General features: G+C 32.9%; 1 protein-coding gene across 15 annotated transcripts in view; it reads right to left on the minus strand.

Annotated features, from left to right (window-relative positions):
* The window catches only part of LOC101971473 (N-deacetylase and N-sulfotransferase 3), a 161,912-nt gene that overhangs the window by 90,612 nt on the left and 46,655 nt on the right, over positions 1 to 24,645 (minus strand). For 14 of the 15 annotated variants that reach the window (XR_005737244.2, XR_013426006.1, XR_005737245.2 and 11 more), the window contains exons 3-4: positions 12,952 to 13,039; positions 6,382 to 6,536 (exon numbers count right to left, since the gene is read on the minus strand). Coding sequence is in view for 12 of the 15 variants with exons in the window: in XM_040292925.2 (XP_040148859.1) it covers positions 6,382 to 6,536; positions 12,952 to 13,039 (243 nt within the window). In the remaining 3 variants the exon portion in view is untranslated. The remainder of the gene's footprint in view (positions 1 to 6,381; positions 6,537 to 12,951; positions 13,040 to 24,645) is intronic. The other variant, XM_078021719.1, reaches the window with a different exon arrangement.

Here is a 24,645-nt window from a genome sequence, read left to right on the forward strand (position 1 = left end):
AAATTGCACATGCAGAACAAAAAATATTTCACTGATATGTATATATAGATAGATAGATAGATAGATATAGATATATAGATATAGGTATATCTATATCTAATCAGTGTACTATATTGTTCATATACCACAACATTTGTTAGGAAGGGGAAAGAGAAGTTAGAACTGATTCAATGATGGCATTTGGGATAATGAGGGTGTTTGAAAACCTATAGAATGCTTCAAGATACATAAGAAGAGAAAGTTTTTTACTTTCTGCAGTTCTGATGCTTTGATATTGGGGCCTGGCTAATTCTAAAGAGACTTTGAGTTCCAGGGCCAGTGAATCCAAGAGATAGCAAACTATTACCTGAGAACATACTTTTCAAATGCAAATCAACCAAATCAGACCCTCTATACTCAACCATCTCCTTTATTAGGTTCTCAGGCACTGATCAAAATATTCCTTGCTTTAATCATCTCAAGGCCAATGACCAGGCAATTAGAAATAGCCCTTTATACTTCAGAACCCACTGAACATATTCAAAGTAGCTGCTCCCCCTGCTTTGTCTAACCATTCCTAACCAAATCACAGTATTCTTGCGCATATTTCCCCACTGTCCACTTTGCCTCCTAACTAATTCTGGTGCTTCTTCGTGTAACTCTACAAGTATGACATGCCTCTCTCTCTTGGGGAAATCTGAATAATAAACTCCTTTCAATGTCAGTTGTCTCCTGATCTGTGAGCCACAGCACAGAAGTAATACCAGAAATATTATATAATAATTACTTAAAATAATAATACATTTTAAGACCATAATGAATAGAATCTTAAAAGTCCCAAGAAATATTTACTTTTATCAAGTAATCATTCATTGAACACTTATTAGATGTCAAGCACCCTTCTGTGTACATAAATTTTAATTAGAAAACCATACTTCTTAAATCTATAAGACTCTATTCTCTCTTCTGTGATTTCCTTCATGATCCAATCCTAAGTCTTAAGACTGATTGATTATATTAAAGTACTGTATTCAATGGTACTTAAGATATTTACCAACCTGCCTGCCATTATGTTGACGAATCAGAATGCTGCCAGCTCCAGAATTAGAACTGGATGCTGGAGACTAATTCTGGACCAGCTTGATCCCTTTAGTTGCTTAATAGTTTCAAGGTTTGGGACTCCTTAGGGAAGGATGTGAGATGGTAATGAGGTTAGTGATAGTAGTATTGTCACATTGTAATAACTGATATGCATGGCCATACCAGTCCTCACCTTTTCTTTTTCTTTCTTTTTTTTGAACTGACAACTGAACCCATGAGCTCTCTACCACTCAGTCCTTTTTATTTTTTATTATTTTATTTTAAGACAAAGATTAACTGAGTTGCTGAATTTCTCATTATGTTGCTAAGGTAGGTTTCCAACTTGTGATCCTTCTACCTCAGTCTCCTGAGTATCCAGGATTATAGGCATGCACCGCCACTCCCAGCCATACCAGAACTCTTTAAGTATCAGCCTTGATACTATATCCCTTAGTTCTCTCTTTTATCTCTTGCCCTGTTCAAATTCTTTCAGTCATTCATTTTATGAAGTAAATTATATACTTTGGTCATTCTGCTCAGAATAATGAAGTGGTCTATAAATTTAGAGTGGACTCTGCATCCTGATTGGAATTCTCCACTTCTATTCAGATCACTAAAATTATACTTTTAAAGCATTAATAAAATGAAAATACAATGTCCTTTTTAATAAAGTGCTTTATTGAAATAAAAATTATAGGAATTATTCCTTCTCCAGTTGGCAATCAAGCTAATTGAAAATTTATCACATATTCCTCAAGCCAGAAAGCCTTCCAAATATTTTATATTGTATTTTGATACTAAATAACCATTATTTCCCATATTGGAAAAGTTAATGTGCTCACTAATCTAAAACTCTGTATAATTGACAACAAATATTCCAGTGGATATAAATTAGTAGGTTGTTCTGAACTTGGAAAAGAGGGAGAAAAAAATGACACTATTTTTAAAAATGATAATATAATCAAAAGTATAATACTCAAAAAGACCTTATGTTTTCAGGAACATTGTTCTACTAATAATACTGTATATAACAATATTAATTGGATATTGGAAGAAATCTATGATAAAAATCTTTACTAATTATTGTATTATTAATATTAACCTGAGAAACTGTAGTTGTATCTCAGTGGTAGAATGCTTGCTTTGCATGTACAAGGCTCTGGGCTTACTCCTCAACACAAAATAAATTAAAAATATAAAAAATAAAACATAAACTACCATTATTTTCCAAAAGTCAGAACTAACTATTCAGTTGAGATTACATATTACTGATAATTTTTGAAGTTTAAATACAAAGTTATTTTACTTTCCAAAAGATGGTTTATCTTATTTTAAAGCCTATACATTAGATATTTCAAACTGTATTTCAGGTCAATCGTTAATGTTATAATAATTTTTTACCTTAGAATTGGTAACCTTTCAAAAATATGTCTTCTCTTAAAATTTCAATTGAATTCCTCAATTAGCCCATATTTGGCAACTACAAGTTTTTTCTAAGCAAGTTGTAGTGCTACATTTCTTTTGATGGCTGTAGTCATCAAATGCAAATTTGCTTAACAGATTTGTCTGACCTTCAATAATAAGCTATTAGACAGAGCTTTCAAAGCCAATTAAATGGACTTCAAATTCCTTTGTGAGTCAGAAATGTCCACATTGTGCAAAAGGATAATAAATCAGATGTATTTGCTAATACTCAATGTAAGAGACAGGTGTTTGGCTGTAGATAGTGAAAGCAGGGGACCAGAGTTTTAGATTATAGTCTCAGATTCTTTTAGCTGGAAGGGTACTTTAAATGTCATCTAATATAATCACCATTTGAATATTGCACCCATGACCTCTATTCTTGTTTGAATGCCCATATTCTCTTAAGGGAGCACATTGCTTCTTTGCATGTTCATTTAATTTCTTCTTTGGAAATCATTCATGCTCATATTGAAATCCAGAGCCTCCAAGAAGATGGAGAGAAACAAGATATAAACCAATTTAGAAAAGCAATATTAATATATTATTAATAATTAACATATTAATAATTTACTTGATGCAGCTAGTAAGTAGACATTTGAGACAGAATTTAATTCAATTTTTCACTGATTTTTTTCTCTGCTGATAACTTTAGTCATATGCAAAATTCCTCAGATTCAGTTGTTTGTCTCCTGAATCATTTTAGAATCTGTCTATAATAAGAACCTTTAGGAAACCCAAGGGAAAAGGTGAATTCCACCTAGACTTTTCTGTTTCCCTTAAACTACCAAGGTTACCATATATTCTCTTTGATTACTAGGCAGAAGAGAAATCTAGATTTATACCTGTGTATTGGAGACATGGTGACACAATTTATGTAATATTAAAAGACTTGGTTTTATGGTCTTAATTCTACCTTCAGGAAGCTTTATAATCACTGATTGAGTCACCATGCTACTCTGGCTCTCATTTTCCTCATCTACAAATGGAAAATAAATACAACTAAAATTCCGTGTTGTTGTGAGAATTAAAAGAAATAGTATAGAACATATAACAAACTAAAACCCTTCATCTTGTCTCATTACATCCTCAAATACACTAGCAATGTGGTTTGGGAAACTTAATGCATTAAATGAAAACTAAATGGGTTAACTAACTCATATACACAAATTGTGCAAAATTCACAATATGCAAATATCATTTCAGTACAAATAAACTTTTAGACTGTCCCTCCTGTCACTTCAAACTCTTTAGGAGCCCAAGCAAAAATTGAAGGTAGCATTATTATTATATTAAATAAAATGATATAAATAAAAACAAATAAATAAGAACAGTAGCTGTTATCTACTGAGTGTTATGTGCTAATCACTGTTCTCAAATACTTAACATACATATTTTTTCTCATGCTGTTATGGCTGGGAACCAACTAATCCTAGATGCAGTATTCTTTCCTGTCTACTCTTGACATGCTGCAACCATCCACTGGTTTTATATTTGATTAAACATTAAAAATACATTTGGTATTATTTCCAAAGATCCTTTACGACTGCCTCAAGAACCATGATTTGGATTGTCAACATCCAGTAAGACATCACTTTCAGAAATCTTTGCTTGATACTGTAATTAGAAGGTGAAAAATTATTAGATTCTGATTTTGAATTATTCTTTCCATTTATGATGCTTTTTAGTTAGGAATTTTCAAAAATGCATATAAGCCTATTTTCACTACAAGTACTCAAGTATTTACAGCCATTTTAAATATGAACATAATATTGGCATTTGTTGATTCATTCACTGATTTATTCATTCAAATAACAATCAAACACCTATCATTCTATATACTACTCTTCTTTCATAACAGTGAATGCCATATCTTTTGTCAAATCTGTCTTGACACAAGATACTTTCAAGGCTTTAAAAAAAACAACAAAACCCCCTCTTTACTTCTCATTATTTTATCTTTTATTATTGCTTTTTCTACTGTATTTACATATTTCCCTGTCTCACAAATTCCTTTCTCCCTTTTACTACAGATTTATGAAGCAACTACCAAGTCATTTTCTGCATCATCATCTCTTACTAATTAACACTGCTAACATTAGAAGCCTCAGATGTCTACCTCTTCCATTGAAATAGGAATTTTAGTTCTCTCAATTACAAATCATGACAGTATTTGCTGAATTTTACATAATGGTTACTATTTTTGTTTATACTTTTTGGGAAAAATATATCCATCTTACAGGAGTTTGCAAATACCATCAAAATTCTTTCATATCAACATACATGAGCACTATTTTTTCTTTCTTAATAAAATGTCAATGCATAGCAAGTTTTCCTTTGAAACTTTTTTTCCCCCCCGCAAGGAGTACACTTAAGTTAAAAGGCAAGTATGAACTCTTTATGCTACACATAATAAACTTGATTTTCTACAGTGGTGAGAAAAAAAAAGAAGTAGGTTTTATAAATTCTAACCCCTTCTTGCATAAGTTTGGGTAAGATAACATGGAGATAAATTACTTGAGCTCTTGACTCTAATAGTTCATACAATACCATTATATATAAATGGGCTTTAGTACCCTCTCTGCTTGCAACTCTATTTCCTCTTGTTATGTACTTATTAAAAGTTTTTCTTTAAAGTCCCTTGTTGTCGTGAACCATCCATGGGCTATGTATGTGTGAGCTATGCACATTTGATCATATGAGGGGACTGGCCTAATGTTACTGCCTGATTGGGCTATGTGACCTATGTTTCCTTCTCATTCTGCCTATGATACCACACAGCTCCTGAGATTAGTGTAGCTTTCCAAGATGTCAGTCAATCTGTTGACCACCACAATACATCACCAAGTAAAATTCCACCCTTCAAAACCCAATCCCTTGCCTTATTTGGGTGGATCTGTCTCTGTCTCGAATGCCTTTCCCCTAAATAAAACAGGGGTTCAGGGTGTGCTCTCTCTCTTGCCTCTTGCCTCCCTTGTTCTTTTTGCTTTCCAACATAGGAGCTGAGGTCTCAGAGCCATCCCTGACACCCAAAAATGGTATTTCTGAGTGTGTGTGTGTGTGTGTGTGTGTGTGTCTGTGTGTGTGTGTGTGTGTGTGTGTGTGTGTGGTGTTGTTGCTGCCAGCCCAGCCACACTCGGTCCCAAGTCACAAACCCTTCAGTCTAAAGCAGTATATCTTGCTTCAACCAAGCAAATGTTCCATCTATATAACATGTATGTTGGAACTGTCTTTCAATAGTTTTTCTTTCATTTCCACAGTATTCCTAGACAGAATCTTTATTACCTCAGATCCTCTTTATGGTAACCTGCCTGGTCTTTTCCCTCAGCCTCATTTTACTCCAACTCATCCTGGTACTTAACTCTATTAATATTGCAGGAAGTTCCTAATTTCATTTCCACAAGAACTGGTCTTTCATCATTTCCAATGACATTTTTTTCTCTGAACCATGAATTTGTGTATTGAAGGTTTGACACTAAGTTATGAAATATCTCGTTTTATTGCATAATTGTTTTATGGGTATACTTCTACCTCCCCAGCACAGCAGAAACCTCCTTCTAGACAGAAAACATGACTTAGGAGCTCTGACTGAAATGACATATAACTGAGTCCTGAATTTTGTGAAGTCTCTCTTAAATTAGAGCCCTCAATGCATTAGCATAATGATATGCACCCGATACAAACTCAAAAGCCACATATTGAAAGCCTGCAATCTCAAGAGTTTTTTAACAATCACATAGTAAATCTGCTTAACAAGTGTCAAAATATCAAGAGCCTCAAAAATATTTTCAGTAAAAAATCTTGTCATTTCTCTAATAAGTAAACACTAGTTCAATGTAATAGTCAACAAGAGTTACTTACCAAGGCAAATTTTTTGTTGAGAATCATCTGCTCCACCAAAGATGACTCATTATGGAAGAGATGGGGCTGCATATGACTCCACATATGAGGAAACCACCAGAACTCATCAACAGACCCCAAAAGACAGTCATCTCCTTCATCTTCCTCTTCAGTTCCTTTAGGGGAGAAGTGATTATTTAATTAATTCCAGTTACACTAATCTGCCTCTATCTATCTATCTATCTAATTTATATTCTCATATATTACATTTATACTATCTTACATACATATAAGGATTTGAACATAAAATGTAACAAAGCAAAATCTGTTAGGGAAAAACCAGGTATTGTTATAAAGCAGTTTTTATATGGTTAAACAAGAGACATGGATGTATATAACCACTGCAAGATGGATGTATATAACCACTCCCAAGGACCTTAAAACTCTTCGCTTTCAGCATCTTTGTATGATTTGTAGTTTGAAGAAAATGGGGATAAATAGAAAATGTAACCATTGGAATTTAAAGTTTGGAAAGTTGTGATAGAACCCTAGTAGTAAATCATTTTGACATGGGTTATATATACAGTCACAACAAAATAATTTCATAATTCATTTGGGTCCCTCAGGAAACCATGTCATTTAAGATTAAGTCAGTTATTCATTGCAATTTTCACACTGAAAATAGGAAAAAGTCTCTTGGGATTTCTTAGTAATCAATTCATTCCTGATCTCTATCTCCCCAGCAGTATGATTGTGGGTAAAGTAAACTGAGGGTCCCTAGTTTATAAAAAGTCTCTTGCCAGGTGCTTCTGCATTCCATTCCTTGTTACATAGGACTATCTTTTCCTGAATCTATTTTGACATTTCTCCTTCACTCATTTTGTAATTAGACCTTGCTCAAATTTATTTATGAAGACAGAGTGACACATCTCAGTGATCTTCAGAAAGACAGCTCAGACATTACCCTTTCCTGACCACGGTGAATCTATGAGTAAAATGTGTGTACACTGCAATCATGAAGGGGTTAGACAAACGATGTCTGTCTGCCCTCCAAATGATTTATCTTAACTCACATACTAGGCATAGTAGTAGGTCTGTCCTTTTTTTCTTGATAGTTCTGTTTTATCTGATTTTCTTTAACCTCACTTTAGGGATGTTATAAATAAAAAGAAATTATATTGAGGACAATTGCCAAACATTATGATTAAAAGCAGCTGAAATGTAGTTGTTCATGGTTGGATTGCCTCAGCACCATGCTGTCCATTTCTTCTCCAGCTCTGCCCTCCTTGTCAAACTGGAGGTATAAGACAGAGAAGTCAAATTCGTCAATTTTTAAAGACCATTTCTGAAGTTCTTACAAAACTTGCTTATAAAGTTATGGCAAATTATAATTTATTATATTATTTATCTATTATAAAAACTTTTGCAGTATTTTATCAGCAGTATTTCCTTCTCTGATATTAAAAAGTCTCCTAGACTAAGATTTACCTTGTTCCAAGAACAATGTTATATGCTTTACTCCCAGTGTCTCTGGAGGCTGAAGCAGGAGGCTCAGAAGTTTAAAGCCAGCCTCAGCAATAGTGGAATGCTCAATGAGACACTGTCTCTAAAAATATACAAAATAGGGGTGAGGATGTGGCCAAGTGCACCTGAGTTCAATCACTGAAAGAAAAAAGAAAAAAAAGAAAAAAAAAGCTACATTTTTTACAACATCATTTGATTTAATTCTCATAACAAACCTATGCGCTCAGAGTCATTGCTAAATCCCATTTACAGGTAAAGAAATTGGTCTCTAAAGAGAGACTTGTAACTTGTCCCAACTCACTGAAAGTGCAGGGACAGAACCTGAATCTAGAACCTGAATTCTAATTCAAATGAAGCAATTCCAAATTCAGAGCCCCAGATATGATTCATTGGACAAATGTGGAATAAAAAGTAAGATAAAAAATTCAATTCAATATCACAATCTTTTGATGTTTTAGTAACTTTTGATGCAAATAAATTTACATATGTATTTCTCTATGTGATTTGGTGAAATAGGTCAATCTAAAGATTCTATAGATAAAAAGAATCTTTTGCCATTTGGCTCCCTAATTAACAGTTGCCAAATAAATAACAAATATTCAGTTTTTCTAATGCATAAGAATTGGGCTCTAACTGATTTAGGATTAAGACAGGTTTTTGATACTTAATAATTTATGACCATGGCACCTCTAAATTTTTATGATCCTATCTAGAAAGTGAGTTACATACTATATAACTCCTAGGATTCATTGAATAAGTACATGAAAAGTGTTTAGCAACATACATTGGATGTAGTTATTGCTCACTATGAGAGAAGTTTGATCTTTATTTCTATCTCTATTTCTCACCAAAATGCACAAACCCTTCAAAACTTAAAAGAAATCACACAAGTAACGCTTTTCCCTGAAATACATTCTTATACTATTATGACAGTGCAGCTTTTCTCCTTACATTCAAGAAAAGTAAAAGGATAGAATTTTTAATAAAAAAATTAATTATTAATTTAGAAAGAAAACAATGTAATTAAATTTTATAATATCTAACTGTTGAAAGACAGAGTATTAAATTTTATGTGCTTCCAATGAAAAATTCTTCTACTGGTCATAAGATAACCCTGGCCACAGTTTTGTGTAACTTGTCATATTTTACACAGATAAAAAAGCCTTTGAACCTTGGTCTTAGCTTTCTCCTGTGTTTATTTTCCCTGGCTTAGAGAAAGGGCGCTTTTATTGTGAGCTATGAGAAATGCAGAAACAAAGAAAAAATAGAGGACAAATCTTCCACAAGTAAGAAAGGAGAGGGAGAGGTGGAATAATTTTCATGCATTCAGTGTTTGGTGAGAAGAGAATCGAGTTTCCAGGAATATTTGCTTGTACTCCCTTGATGAGTTTAGGTTTTCCTAGGTTTCCTACTATGGTTCTTTCAAAAATCTTCCTCTCTGCCTCACTGATAACTACATATTCTATATGTCCTTGATCTTACTCTGGGGATTCCTTATCTGTATATTAACTTTTTATTTTTTTCAAAGGATGTCAAATAATCTACAATAAGCACACTGAAATTAGGATAGATTTAGAAAGAGATTTCATAATAATATTCTTTTATTGCTTTAAGTTTGTGGGGATCCACATTGGCAAATTAGTGGTGCTAAAACGATGAACTGAACTTTTTCACATTAAAAAAAATGTTTTCACTTTATATATCTATACCAAGGTAGTAGAACTTTACTGTAAATGAGTAATTTAGAATACGTCATTGTGTTTTCATTTTTGAGGTTATAATAAATACTGAAATTTGTGTCAATAATAATAGAAAGTTAAACCATGATTATGGAATTCCCAGTAAATCTTTAAAATAATCACAGAAAAGGGTATATTTTATTTTTTTATTTTTTGATTTTGATTTGCTTGTGTGTGTGTGTGTGTGTGTGTGTGTGTGTGTGTGTTACCAAGAAAATAAACCAAGACCATTCTATCACTGAGATACATCCCCAGCCCTTTTTACTTTATTTTGTACAGGGTTTCACTATGTTGCCAATGCTGTCATTGAACTTGCAATCTTCCAGACTCAGTCTCCCAAATTACTGGGATTACATGTATGGATGGCTTGAAAACTTGTCTTTTATATATTTGTTTAAGTAATTAGAGTAATAAGGCTTTCAGAGCTTCCTATGTTAAGGTCATTCTTAGAGCTCAGAAAATTTTCAGATTAAGAAGCAAAGTCATGGGGTTGGGGCTGGGGCTGAGTGGTAGCGCACTTGCCAAGCATGTGTAAGGCACTGGGTTTGATTCTCAGCACCCCATATAAATAAAATAAAGACCTATCAACAACTAAAAAATTTTTTAAAAAAGAAGCAAAGTTATACATAGTTTTATGAAAATACATAGTGGATGTAATACACATTGTGTGATATAAAATATATTAGAGTCAATTCTCACAACACTGCAACTTCCATGAAAACAAGTAAAAATTCACTTATTACAGAAATGTAATAAATGTTACTTCTATTTAAAAATGAAGTTACTATTGAATTTCCTTTATGGAAATGAAAACAGGTATTGTTGATATTAAATGTATATAGGAAGAATTATCACCATAATACTCTTGTTAACCCCTTGAAGGTACACATTAGCTATACACAAAAGAATTCATATTATCAAAGTAAAAAATTAAAAGCATTTAAAATTATGGAAAATTACTGGGAAATGTGCTTATATAAAGTCATTTTAAAAATTACTTATCATTTAATTCATAATTTAATTGAATGGATTATATATATGTATAATGTAAAATGCAGAATGAACAGTGAAAAGTAACTAATTTTCATCCTTGTCCTTCATTTCCCAAATTTTCTTCTTCACGGATACCATTCAAACCAGTTTATTGTGAATTTTGCAGAGACATCGTATATCAATACCAACAGCTGTGCAACTATGAGCAAACTAGCCATTCTATATCTCAGTTTGCAGATGAATCACTGATTTATAAATTCTAAGATTGTAGAAAAATTTCATTTTACTGTGATACGTAGGTATTTTTTAAAGAAGAAACAAAAAGGTATCAAAAAGGAAAGAAAAATAAAATGAAAAATGTTAAAATTAAATATTTTTCTACATCAAAATCACCATTAGGAAAGTGAACAGACTACCCAGATAATGAGAGAAAAGTATTCGTAACACATGTAATTGAAAAAGAGCTTGGGGCTGGGGATGTGGCTCAAGCAGTAGCGCATGCGTGCGGCCCGGGTTCGATCCTCAGCACCACATACCAACAAAGATGTTGTGTCTGCTGAGAACTAAAAAATAAACATTAAAAATTCTCTCTCTCTCTCTCTCTCTCTCTCTCTCTCTCTCTCTCTCTCTCTCTCTCTCTCTCTCTCTCTCCTCTCAAAAAAAAAAAAAAGAAAAGAAAAAGAGCTCTGTGTTATGTAAGGGTTCTGTGGGATTGGGGTCTAGGATAGCTGCATGACATAATTGATGTTACTCTACCATTTCAGATTCTTTCCTTCTTTCTTTAGTGGCATGCTTGGTGGCTAGGAAAGTTTCTGTGCAAAGACACAAACGGCGTGGCTGCTAGGAAAATTTCTGTGCAAAGACACAGGATGCCTAGCTGCTGTAGCAATGCCCTGCATGAGGAGGCTCTGTGCTAGAGTCTTTTCAGACTCAACATTTATCTCAGGCACTCAGCTCTGTGAATAAAGAAAATTTCTTATTAGACAACCACAATGTTGCACCAAGCTCTGCTGTGCCTGAACTTGTCCACAAAACAGTAACTTTAAACAATGGGCTTTCTTGAGAGCTACACAAAGCTCCTAACTTGCACATCACAACTACAGTATGTAACTGAGGAATAAGCTGCATAATGCTGCTAACTCTGTAACCTGCCTAATGACACCATGAGCAATAATGTACTACTGATGCCACTGACCTAATGTAACCTATTGATTTTATGAATAAAGCTGTCAGCTTGGACAAGGGGCTTTTTCTAACATTCTGCTACTTTGCCTCTGCATCTTGTCTCTCTACCTCTGTGTCTCTTTTATTTTTCTTATAATGTTTGCATAAAGAATTTCTATAAATCAATAGTAAAAGCCAGAAAATAGAAAAAATGCTTCTCAATAAAGGGTATTGACAGACAATAAACATAAGACAAAAGCTTGTATGCTAGACATCAGAAAAATATATATAAAAACATAATATGGCATTTCTATATGCCTACTAGAAAGGCTAAAATTAACAAGAAAAATCAAACATTAACAAGATTTTAGAGCAAGATTTTAGAACACTGATATTATTGAAAATATAAATTGATAAAACAAATTTGAAAAACTGATTGTCATTTTCTGTTAAATCTGATCATATGTTTGCTATACAACTAGAAATTTCACTCCCTGATGATATCCAATAGAAAAAAAATACTCAAGTTTCTGAAGGACAGGTATAAAGATTTTCATGACAGGTCTATTAAAAACAGCCAAGTCTAGAAATAATGCAGTCATCTATATTGGAATGGAATGGATAAAGAAATGTTTGTATATGCAAACAATGGAATACTACAAAGCAATGAAAAATGAAGAAATAAACCTATACATAATAATATCTATGAAACAAAAACAGTTGAACTAAAAAACTAGTAACAAATGAGTTATTTTACCTGTATCTCAAAATGAGGCAAATCTCATGGTATCACAAGTGAGTATAATAATTCTGTTTGAGGAAAACTAATGACTGTAAGGGAGTATGAGGTGGCAGTGCTCTGGTTTTGTTACCTTGTTTGATCTGCTTATGAATTACACAGATGTGTATAGTTTGTCAAAATTAACTGAAGAGCACATCTGGTATTTATTCATTTTAGATACATGAATTATAATAATAAGAAAGAAGTTCATTAGATAATATCATAACCTTTCAAGTGATAAACACTTTTTAATGGTTAAAATAGTATGTTAGATGGAGTTAAATTATATGAAAAATAGAGGAAGTATATATGGAATGTAGAAGTTTAATATTTTAAATAGAGTGGTCAAAAAAAAAAGCCTTGTGAGAATACTTAATCTCTTTTTCTTACCTGTGTGGTAAAATTTTCCTGAAAATCCCAAGTTGAATGTAAAATTTCTGATTTGTTCCCGCAAAAGATTCTGAGTCTCAAGCAGGGCCTGAAATATAGAATTTTTTAAAATGTATGAGGTCAAGAATGACATTCAGATATTTTTAAAAGACATCTTCCTTTTGCAGGTATAGAATAAAACTACTTCCTTATACTTGGCAGAGTTAAATGATGGAAAGTAGTTATCACTTTAAAATTAGAGATACTTTGGAGATTACATAAACATAAATATTTTTTATTCTTTGGCTTGTAATAAATCAACAAAAAGTTTCAGCTAAGAAGGGGAATTTAAGTGAAAAGTTTAATCTGTGTGCAGAAAAGGAACTTGTATGTAATATATAAAATACGTATCCTTTACCACCCAGGGACATAGATAACGATTGTCAAAAAAATGTCACTCAATTTAAAGAAAGCTATGTAACATCACATAAGGAAAGAAGCAAATTGTTATTTCTCAGATACATTTTTGGCCTTCAAAATGCAAGACTTCTCTACCTTAAATCTGAGAGTCCCAAAAGATGATGACTGCTACTCAAAAAAGGGTATCATGATAAAATAAATCTCTGATTTGTCCTTTCTTTAATAAAACAAACACAAAATGCACTATTTGTAACAAGTAAACTATTTTCGAAGTAAAGTTTTGCTATATCTATACAATTGTGTTATATATCTATGTATTTTGTTCTATGTTTATGCTACATAAGTTTATATGTTATATATTTATAACAGGTTATGACTATTTAGTGTACTTTTCATTCTTGTACTTTTCTTTCTCATTATTTAAATTCTATTTTTTTTTATATTCTTCCTCTGTCTTTCTGCAACATTCACATGTGTGTGTGCAGACACACATGAGCTCGCTATAGTAGTTGAGTGCTCACCTCAACTGGACAAAAAGTAGCAATATTAGATTGGTTAAGGAGAATGGTTAACACATCTTTTACACCTGAGGAAAGTTAGGAAAAATGACTTGCTCTTTTTTCACAGATCAAATTAGTGGTGGATCCTAGATTAAAGATATATATCCAAATTTCGTTCTCCTTTTACTCTATCATTCCGGATCCTTTTCTTCTTTCTTTAGTACAGCTGGGGCCATAACTAAATCTTTTTTTCCTGATATCAGAGTGACAAGTGGAAACCCTGCACTATCATATTCATATTGTTTCAATCATGTTCATTATGTTTCAATCTTTGGGGATAAACAAATAAACTCTTTTTATTTGGTGATCACCTGAACAAAATGTATGATGAGTTATGTGTTAAGGGGAGGAAAAGAGCTTTTGTTAAATTTAAACTCATCTGATCAATAACCGAATACCTTTCTATCACTTTATTTAAATGAACAACTTCTTTGGTGTACATAACTGAGCCATGTATTATATGGAAAGAGATGACACTCAAAAATTAAAGTAGGCCTGTTAGTAGATCTGCACACCTCATTACAGGAACAAGACTGACTGATGACCATGCCACTGGGGACACACAGGTCTTGCCCTTACCAGGGTAGGGTATGGGTTAATCATGGGAAACAAATTGGTAGGCATAATAAAGTGAGGAATGGGACCGGTAGGTGATAAACTGGGCCATGGTGAGCTGGGAGTTGCCTGGGTGAACACTTTGAACTTCTCTATTTCTTCTGGAAGGAAGATCAGGTGAGGAATGTGAAGGTGTAAATGAAACTATTGCAGTTATTAAGAGGACAGGTTTAGAGGTCAGATGGCCTCAGATGGAATTCTGGATCTGTCCTTAATCTTCTTTGAGCATGTTGTTAAATAACTCTAAGAGTCAGTCTCTTCATTTATAAGGTAGGCATAGTAATAATTACCTCAAAGCTCTGTCATGTGAATTAAATGAAATGATTCATTCATGCCCAGTAATTATTAAGTGCTGCTCTTCTGTTATTGCTGCTGATACTATTACAACTACTCATATGGTTATTATTATTAAATGATATAGGAGAATTCACATTACCTGTCTGAACATTTTCCTTCATCTGTAAATTGGAGACAGTGATATAACCCATGGAATATTAATACAGATTATAAGAAATAATATATAGCTGGGTACAGTTGTGCACACCTGTAATCCCAGCCGTTTAGAGGTTGAGACAGGAGGTTTATACGTCCAAAGCCAGACTCAGCAATGGTGAGGTGCTAAGCTAAGATGGAGTCTCTAAATAAAATACAAAATTGGGCTGAGGATATGGCTCAGTGGTTGAGCACCCCTGAGTTCAATCACATTTAATAATCATCATCATAATAATAGTAATTAAAGTAAGTTGGAAAACTTTTTTAAAAGTATCATAAAATATTAGATAGTGATGCTGTAATTGTCAGCAGTATCTATCATCTACCTACCCCTAAACCTATCTACCTACCTATCCATCCATTTCATTTACTTTTCTAAACCTTTTACTCTTTATTTCATTTATTTAATTCATTTATTAAATATGTTTATTTTAGTCTTCCCCTACTCTGCCCATCCCTCTGGGCTCTTCACCTCAGGGGAATGTTCTATTTGAGTCTTCATATCTTTCTCTCCTCTTATAACTCTTGTATTTCTTCTTTTCCCATATTAATCACTTCATTTTATTCCTTATTCCCCTTGCACTGGTTAAAATAAAGATTTGAAATACATTCTAAGTAGTGCTTTGTGTTACTGAATTTTTCTACCTTAAAATTAGGTAAGGATGACATTCTTTCTGCCTTTTTTTTTCTAGTGAAGTTGAATTTGAACTTTGCTTTGTAATCTTCATTGCTTTTCTGTTGAGAGCCACAGCCGAAGGGGCCCCAGCAAACTTCCAGCTGCCAACTGATTGGCTCCTCTGTGGTGATGGTCATTGGGCTGTTTCCCCGCCCTTTCAGACCACAGAGCTGCTCATTGGGGCACTTTTTTTTGGCTCTTCCCACGTAACCCAGCCAATCAGCCTTAAGAGCAGGAAGAGTGGGGAAGTTGAGAGGCTTGTGGGAAGCCAGTGTTGGCAGTTGGGCTCTGAAGGTTTTTCCTGAGGAGCTGTGTGGTTTGGTGTGTGTGTGTTCTAAAAAAGTTCGTTTCTTTTGACAAGTGGCTCCTGAATTGTGCCCAGCCAGACTGCGGCACTATTCTAGTGTACTTTTAATAATTTTGATAGGAAGTAAATGAATCTATCCTATTCTTGGGCCTTAGCTGTTAAAGAATATATAATATATTTAGGAATTAGTCTCTTCATAAACTAGAATGAATTAATTTCAATTACTGAATGAGCCCTAATTTTTCAGGTTTGATTTGGAAATTTTACATATTTATTTGATATTCTAGAAACAAATATGGAAATATTTAAAAGATATACTGAAACAGATAGCTGATACTAAAATGCCTATGTATGGTGAAGAAGAAAACCTATTTCAAGATGATATCTTATGTACTTAAGCCATAATATTTCTCACATTTAAATTGTTCTTATAAACCAGTTTGGAAATTTGTCTATGATAATAATATTAAATATTGTATCTATCCATTATTTCCAACTATTCAAAATATGCATATCACTGGCCTGTTCAGTGCAAGAAGCTTAAGCATCAGCAATATTTTTAGGCCCTTATCCTTTTCACTAAATTCATTACTAAAATGATTTTATTATTATTCCATTTTAAACTAAAATATTTTATTCATTATTATAAAGAAAATGCTATAAGATTATATAAGTGATATTTTGCTTTATTCTCTAAAATAACCTGATAATATCTAAAAGTCTAATCAGAAAAAAATAAATCAATGTTATCCACACTATATTCAAACAACTCACAAATTTCCTGAGTAATCTCTGATATGCACAGCCCCTGGGCTATGGAAAAGGGAAGTAAATAAGCTCCCCTAACGTGCACCATTTATTATTCTCCTCAGTACCAAGCAAAAACTTTAAGAATATAGATATCTACTTTGAAAACTAGTTTGACTTTTGAAAAATAATCTTTCCTTAAAATGTTCCAAAATAAATATTTAGGATAATTAGTGATTTTTTAAAAAAAATATTTTCCAATGAAAAATTAAAATCATTAAAAATAAATAATAAGGATGCTAGTGAGTTCCTTCCATTTCTCAATAACTAAATAAATCCATGTATATTTCAGATATATGGAGATATGGGTAAATTAAAACCAATATGTATTTATGTACAAATAAAGCAGACATTTCTATAGTAGAAAAAAATTCAATGTGCTCTTCATAAAACAAAACTGCTTTGCAGCAAAATTTAAAATGCTTATTTGATTATTAAAAAGAAACAAGCCATAAAAAATATGAGAATTGGATTTTATGCAACTCTCCACATAACATTTCAAAGTTATTTTTTTCAAATTTGACTCTGTACACTTATCCCACTAACTTCTTAATTTTTTAAGTCCTCATTTTTACAAAGCCAAGAACATTCTCAAACATTAAAAGATCTAGTTACAAGCAAAAGAAAGATCTAATTTAATAAAACTGAGCTCTGAGAATTAAGTAAAATGGCAGCTTTGATATATTTTTGAATTTTATTCAACTTTCTTTAAGAGGATAAATATAAGAAACAGTAAATCAGTGACAAAAATTTAAATTAAGTGTAATTGCAAAAACATCATACTGAGATTTGTGTTAGTATTCATCACATGTGTGACATTCTTTGGGGGAATATCTGCTGATTTTTTATATTTTTTATTTTTCTTCCTAGATTATATTTTTACTTATTTTATTGCCTGTGAGTCAACAGTCTGTGTTGGTAAGCCATATTAAAGACAGGGAAGAAATTTTATTGTCAAATAGGGTTTTTCAATAGAAAGAAAAATATTGTTTGAATACAAAATTAGAATTAAGATATTTTAATTCATTACATACTACTTATTTTATCATAAATATAAATTTTTATATCTGCTAAAGCAAATAAAAGCAATTGGGCAACTTAAATTCCTGTGGAACTCCAATCATAAGTTATTGAGTTTATTTGAGCATCTTCACTGGCCTTGAGCCAGGAAGATTTAGGTTTGGCATTGCAAACTATTTTGTGGCCCCTCCTACTCAATGGATGGCCCAATGCACTTGACCTCTGTCTTTGCTTGGCTACGGAAACAGCTTTCATAGCTCCAGAGTGGGGCTTAACCCTTTGGAAATTGGACAGCCCACCTCCTACCTTATTCAGCAAAAGAATATTCCCTGGAAAACTGTTGATGCTTCTCCCATAAAAACAAAGCAGACTTGAGCTTTCACTCTCTTTCCAGTGTGGAAGCTTGATCCTGAGAGAGCTGTGCCCACCCCCTTTCTAAAATTACTTCCTGTGTCCTGTGGTTTCTTCACCATTTTCTCTTTCTTTCTTTTATTTCACACTAGCCTGTTACATGCAGAGGAAACCCAAATTCTGCTGCCTGTGCAGGACGTGGGCGAGAAGTTCCTGTGTCTATATATTTATCTGCAAACAGCCCTCAGAAATATTCAAATTGAGATAATGGTAGACATTGCTTAAATAATTTAAGTGATTTCTCCTTTGTCACAAAGCTGACTAAATGCTGAACAACTGACTTAAATAAGCATTTTGAATTTCAGATCTCAAAAAACAAGAATCTTAACATTGGACACTATTATCACTGGCAAAAAAAAAAAACCTGGTGATATAATCCTCTAGAAGAATATAAGAGGGTGATCTTCCTTCAACTTTTAACAACTGGTTGTCATTCTTAGCTTCCGAAACTTGAAGTTATACTGGAAATGGGAAGACTAGATTGGTCTGTGATACTGCAGCTGTTAGGATTCCTGAGAGGAACATATCCAATAGGATTGGCAAATATGGTTGTGAAGGCAAGCTAAAAAACTAAGAAAGTAGTGTAATTTAGTTAAAGCTTAAGAATATAGATTGTCTGTGTCCAAGGAGGGACAAAGATGAAAATCTCAGCTCAGAGATAGTGAATTTATTCTTCCATCTTTTAGTTTCATTCAGTCCATCAATGGATTGGATAATACATACCCATTCACATGGATGGTCATCTACGTTATTCAGTTCACCAGTTCAAAATCTTCTCTTTTCTAGAACTTCCCCACTGGCACTCACAAAAATCATATCTTACCAGCTGACCAGGCATCCATCAGCCCAAACAAGTTTGTGTACAAAACTTACCAATCACATCAGCTAAACTAAAATGTCTACCCATTGGAATTTAGATTATACAACATTCATTGAGTGCACCACCTGTAGTGTTTGGCTTCAGAACACCTAAGAACTATGATGTTCTCCAGCAATCACCCTAGTCTCTATCAGATGAGGTGTAAAATTGGGAAGACTCTATCTTTTTTTTTTTAAGAGAGAGAGAGAGAAAGAGAGAGGGAGAGAGAGATAGAATTTTAATATTTTTTAGTTTTCGGCAGACACAACATCCTTGTTTGTATGTGGTGCTAAGGGTTGAACCCAGGCTGCATGCATGCCAGGCGAGCGCGCTACCGCTTGAGCCACATCCCCAGCCTGGAAGACTCTATCTTAAAGAGTTGTTTATAAATAAAGAAAATATTGAAATATGCTGGAAAAAGTTAGTTAGGTTTGATAAGATAGTGGGATATTATGAACAATTAAAGGGAAGACACCTTTACAGAAAAACAATAAACAAGAAGGCCAGGATTAACTACTATTTGACCTAGCTACACAACTGGCATTCAGTGTGGAAATAAGAAAGAAATGCAGAAAAAATTGGTAAGCTAGCAGAAAGCATAATACTTGGTCACTATCTGCTACAGTATTTAGATTCTCTTAACAAGAAACCTATACATATGGCACTTGTATTGACTTACAAATTCCTGATGATAAACATTCACTCAGCTCCCAGTTGTCCATATTCTAAATTAGAGTATTTATATTTTAAGTTGTCAGAATAAACATTAAAAGGTGAAAATGTTTATTCTGGCAGTTTAAAATATGAAGACCAAAGGTGAGAGTATGTTATCTATTTTTTCCATGAATTTTCATCCAGAAACTTGCTAATTAGAATGAGATGTTTCAGAGATCGTATTCCTCCTTCTTAATTTGTTTCAGGCCTGTGCTTGAATATGACTTCACCCACATGGCATATTAAATATGTAGCAGATTAGGAATCAGAATGGTTTTAGACTCTGTCTCTGTACTTTTTTATTTTTCTTTTATTTTTTGTGGGGGGCCGGGGGGCATAACAGTGATTGAACTCAAGGGCACTCAGCCACTGAGCCACATCCCTTAGTCCTATTTTGTATTTTATAAATAAAGTGAGACAGAGTCTCACTGAGTTGCTTATTGCCTCACCCTTGCTGAGAATGGCTTTGAACTTGTGATCCTCCTGCCTCAGCCTCTTGAGCTGTTGGAACTACATGTGTGTGCCACTGAGCCTGGCTCTGACTGTTCTTGACTACTGTATAAACTTGACATATTCAAAATGCTGACTAAGTTACTGAACCTTGACAAATCAGTTTCTGTAAAATAGAATAACAACATATAGATCACGGGTTCAATATGAAAATCACATGCAAAATGTATATATGTCCCCCAAATCAAAAACCTTTTCTAGCATGTGGAAACCGAGTTCTAGAGTTCTAGTTCTAGGACTGGAATCCACTGTCCTTTCTTCAACCAATTTTACAAAATTCTTTTTGTCCTGTCATGTAAATCCATCTCCCATTTCTTCCTATACCCATGTGAAAATTATAAAGAAAAAAAAAGACATCTAAAATTTTAAATTATATTTCAAATTGATCTTTAGCTCTTTGGTTGTTGTCTAATCAACACTAAAGATGAGGATTATCTAAGCAGCTGCATTATAGTAACCATTAAAGGACCTGTATTTCTTCTTAAGACAGTGAATTAGTTTTGTTCCACCACAATGTTCATGTATTTTGTTGTTTGTATTGTATTAAAAGATTAAGGGCAAAGATTTTGTAAAAGCTAAGGAAAGAATGTTAATAGTAAATTTGAATTATTTCTGTTATATATATTTAATTTGTCTAGAATATACATTATGAATAAACTTTAAATTATATAGTGAGGAATGATTTTTCCTAAAACACTTGTTGAACTGAAATTGGCAAATAATGATATGTGAATAGGAAACATAAATTATTAAGTGCTACTCTAAGTATTTGCTATACATATTTTATTTACTTATTGTTGATATACTTAAATACTCAAAATACTAATGTACTCTTAAAAAACATGTAAAATTAGTTCATAATTTCCTACAATACAGTATCTTTAAGAAACTATTAGTCACATCTCATTTGTTCAGTTATGTAGAAAAATTATTTTATGTGTTATGAAAGTAATGTCAGTATTATTTAATGTTGATACAATTTAAAATACTTGCTTTTCAGAAAAAGAGAAAAAAGAAGCAGAAATATGGGATCCAATATGAAAAAAAACAGAGTATCATCATTTGCCATTATTCTAATGCAAGTCATGTCCTTTAACAATTGGGAACCATGTAAATAGCAAATCTATTGTGCTCAAGAAGTACAAGCGCTAAATATGCACATATGTGCATACACACACACACACAAACACAAAAAATAATCCTAAGCCATCCACATCCAGAAGAGTTTGTTCTTGTTCTGTACATTAAAAGTGAGGTAAGGTTGAAGCTTGACTATAAAATCTATGAAGTAGTAATTATGGCTATGTCCCCAAATGTCTGAATCCCCAAAGCCCAGTATAATAGCAGGATCAGAAAGGGAACAAGTAAATATCTCTTGAATATAAATATGAATAAATTTCCGATTGACCTCATGATGAAATAAAATCATAAAGATTCGAAAATGAAATGAATATTGTACATTACATATTTTTAACATTTTTTTACAATTTTATTTTATAAACTATTTTAAATTGGTAGAAATTTCAATATAATTCAAAATGAAAAACAGTAATTATAAAACATTTTATTTAAAAATAATCTGAAATAGCATGTCCTATTTCAGTGCTTCTCCAACTACTGGGAAAATCATCTGGGAATCTTAATAAAATATAGATTTTGGGATTCTAACTCAGAGATTCTGTGTCATATTGCTTAAGCAAGACAAAAGCCTCCAGAGTGTTTTTAATATGTGACATTATAGCACATTCTAAGATTCACTGACCTGTTCCTTGATTTAAAGTAGTTCAAGACATCACTTTCTAATTACTTATTTATAGGTCTATTTTCCCTTAGTGTCGAAGGCTTTGATGTCTACTGCTTTGAATAGTTCCCAGTACAAAGTAGATATGAGCTAGCCAATAACTCCATGGACTACATAGATAAGGATTACTATGAGTTCTCAAATCACAAATACTGTAGATAAAACTAGATTGTATAAGGATTATCAGAATTCAGTGGAGGTCTTAGAAACTGTATTGCCTCAAAAGTGCTCAGTAATTTTTAACTTCATGTGTCAACTGAATGGGACATGGATTACTCACATATTTGGTCAAACAATATCTTGGGTATGTCTGAAAATGTGTTTTTGGAGATTAACAGTAGAATTGATAGGCTGAGTAATGCTGATTGCACATACTAACATGAATAGACCATATTCAATGAGTTAAAGGCATGAACAAAACAAAAATGCTGACTATCTTGGAAATAAGTGGGAATTCTTTCTGCCTGATGCCTTGAGCTGGGACATGGGTCTCTTTCTGCCTTGAAACTCAAACTGAAACATGAATTCTTGAGTTTCATGTCAGCTGGGCATCAGGCTGGATCATACATCATCAGTTCTCCTATTTCTCAGGCCTTCAAAATTGGACAAGAACTAAACTGTTGACTTCAAGTATAGCTTTTTGTTTTCTAAACTTCCATAAGATTGGCAACAAATCCTTATAACAAATCCATCTTCCTATCTATGGATTGTTCAACTGATTGATCAATCAAAACTCATGTATGTGTTAGGGATCTCCTGTAAAATGGAATCAATAGGAAATTTTCTATGCATGTACCTACCTACATATCTTTCTATCTCTATCTCTATATCCATATCTACATCTATCACAGCTAGAGAAGTTTGGGTTACAAATTATGTAACATTGCATTGTGGCCACTAAAATTTCTCTTTATGTATTTATTCATTTTCTTTTCCTTAATTAAAAGAAAACTCCCTTTCAATGAGTTGTGAAAATCAGATACCAATTTAACACTTTAGGTAATGTATAATAAACTAGGGTAAAGAGATCCAACCTAGTGAAGATAAGGTGTGAGGAAGCAATCACTTATAAAGTACAGAGGTAGTTTAAGAATTATAGCATCATGGAACTATGAAATGGTTCAGTAATGTGAAAACAGTTGAGTGGTGATTCCTCAAAAAGATAAACAGAATTACCACATGACTCAGCAGTTCCACTTGTAGGTATACACCCCAAATAACTGAAAACATTGCTCAGATAAATAGTTGTACACAAATGTTCATTGTAGCATTATTCATGATAGCAAAAAGGTGAAAACAATCGATGAACAAATAGTGGAATTTACATATGATGGTATATTATTCAGTCATTAAAAGAAATGGTGGGACTGGAGGTGTGGCTCAGTGGTAGGGCACTTGCCTAGCATGTGTGAGGCACTGGGTTCAATTCTCAGCACCACATACAAATACATAAAAAATAAAGGTCTATTGACAACTAAAAAATATTTATTAAAAAAAAAGAAAGAAATGGTACTGCTACATCTTACTACATGAGTGAATTCCAAAAACTTTTGCTAAGTTAAAGAAACCAGACATAAAAGGTCACATAGCATCTGACTGCATTTCCAATGTACTATATGAATGAAATATGTAAATGCACAGAAACAGGTATTGTACTATTTACAGGGCAGGGGAAAATTAGTTGTGACTATTAAATGGGTGTGAGGTTACTTATGAGGTGATGAGAATGTTGGACTAGACAGAGGTGGTATTTGAACTTAATGCATGCATGCATTACTAAATGCCACTGAGGTTTTTTTACTATAAAATTATTAAGCTTATGTTAAGTAAATTTCACCTTAATAAAGAAATTTTTAAAATCATAGTGGACAACTGTGAGTACTATTGTCCTCATGTTGTTTTTTTTTCCTAAATTTTAAGGGCACTGTATGAGTTATCCTAACAAACTTATTTCCAATAGGTGTCCCTTACCCTTCACACTGGCTTTAAACAAAACTTCTCAGAAGTGGTATAAAGTCAAACACATCATGAACTCTTGGGAAAAAGTGACAACAGATGTTCAGCAGTCTTTACGCTATTTAGCTTTCACCTTATGCCTTATTGCCTTATCTTCTTTTATTCTCCTTCATACTCACTCAACTCTGCACATGGTTGCCTTTGTGTGATATCTGGAACATTTCAACTTTGTTCTCACCCCCAGGTCTTTAGTCTTGATGTTTCCTCTTAAAAGCCTTTTCCATATATTCAGTGATTTACTTACTCTTTCAGGTCTTTGACTAAATAAAATCTTTTTGGTGAGGCATTCCTTGAGCACTCTCTTTTCTTTTTCTTTTTTTTTCTATTTGAATTTTAAGCAAAAAAAAATCCCCCAGATTAATTAAAATATTAATTGACAAATTTAAATTTTACATATTTAACTATATGGGATATCATGTTTTGATTTATTCATTATGAAATGGTTAAATCAACTTAATTAATATATCTATTACAGATTTGATTTTTAATATTCTTGTGACCATCCTC

Source organism: Ictidomys tridecemlineatus, chromosome 9, assembly GCF_052094955.1.
Source record: "Ictidomys tridecemlineatus isolate mIctTri1 chromosome 9, mIctTri1.hap1, whole genome shotgun sequence".
Lineage (NCBI taxonomy): Eukaryota > Metazoa > Chordata > Mammalia > Rodentia > Sciuridae > Ictidomys > Ictidomys tridecemlineatus.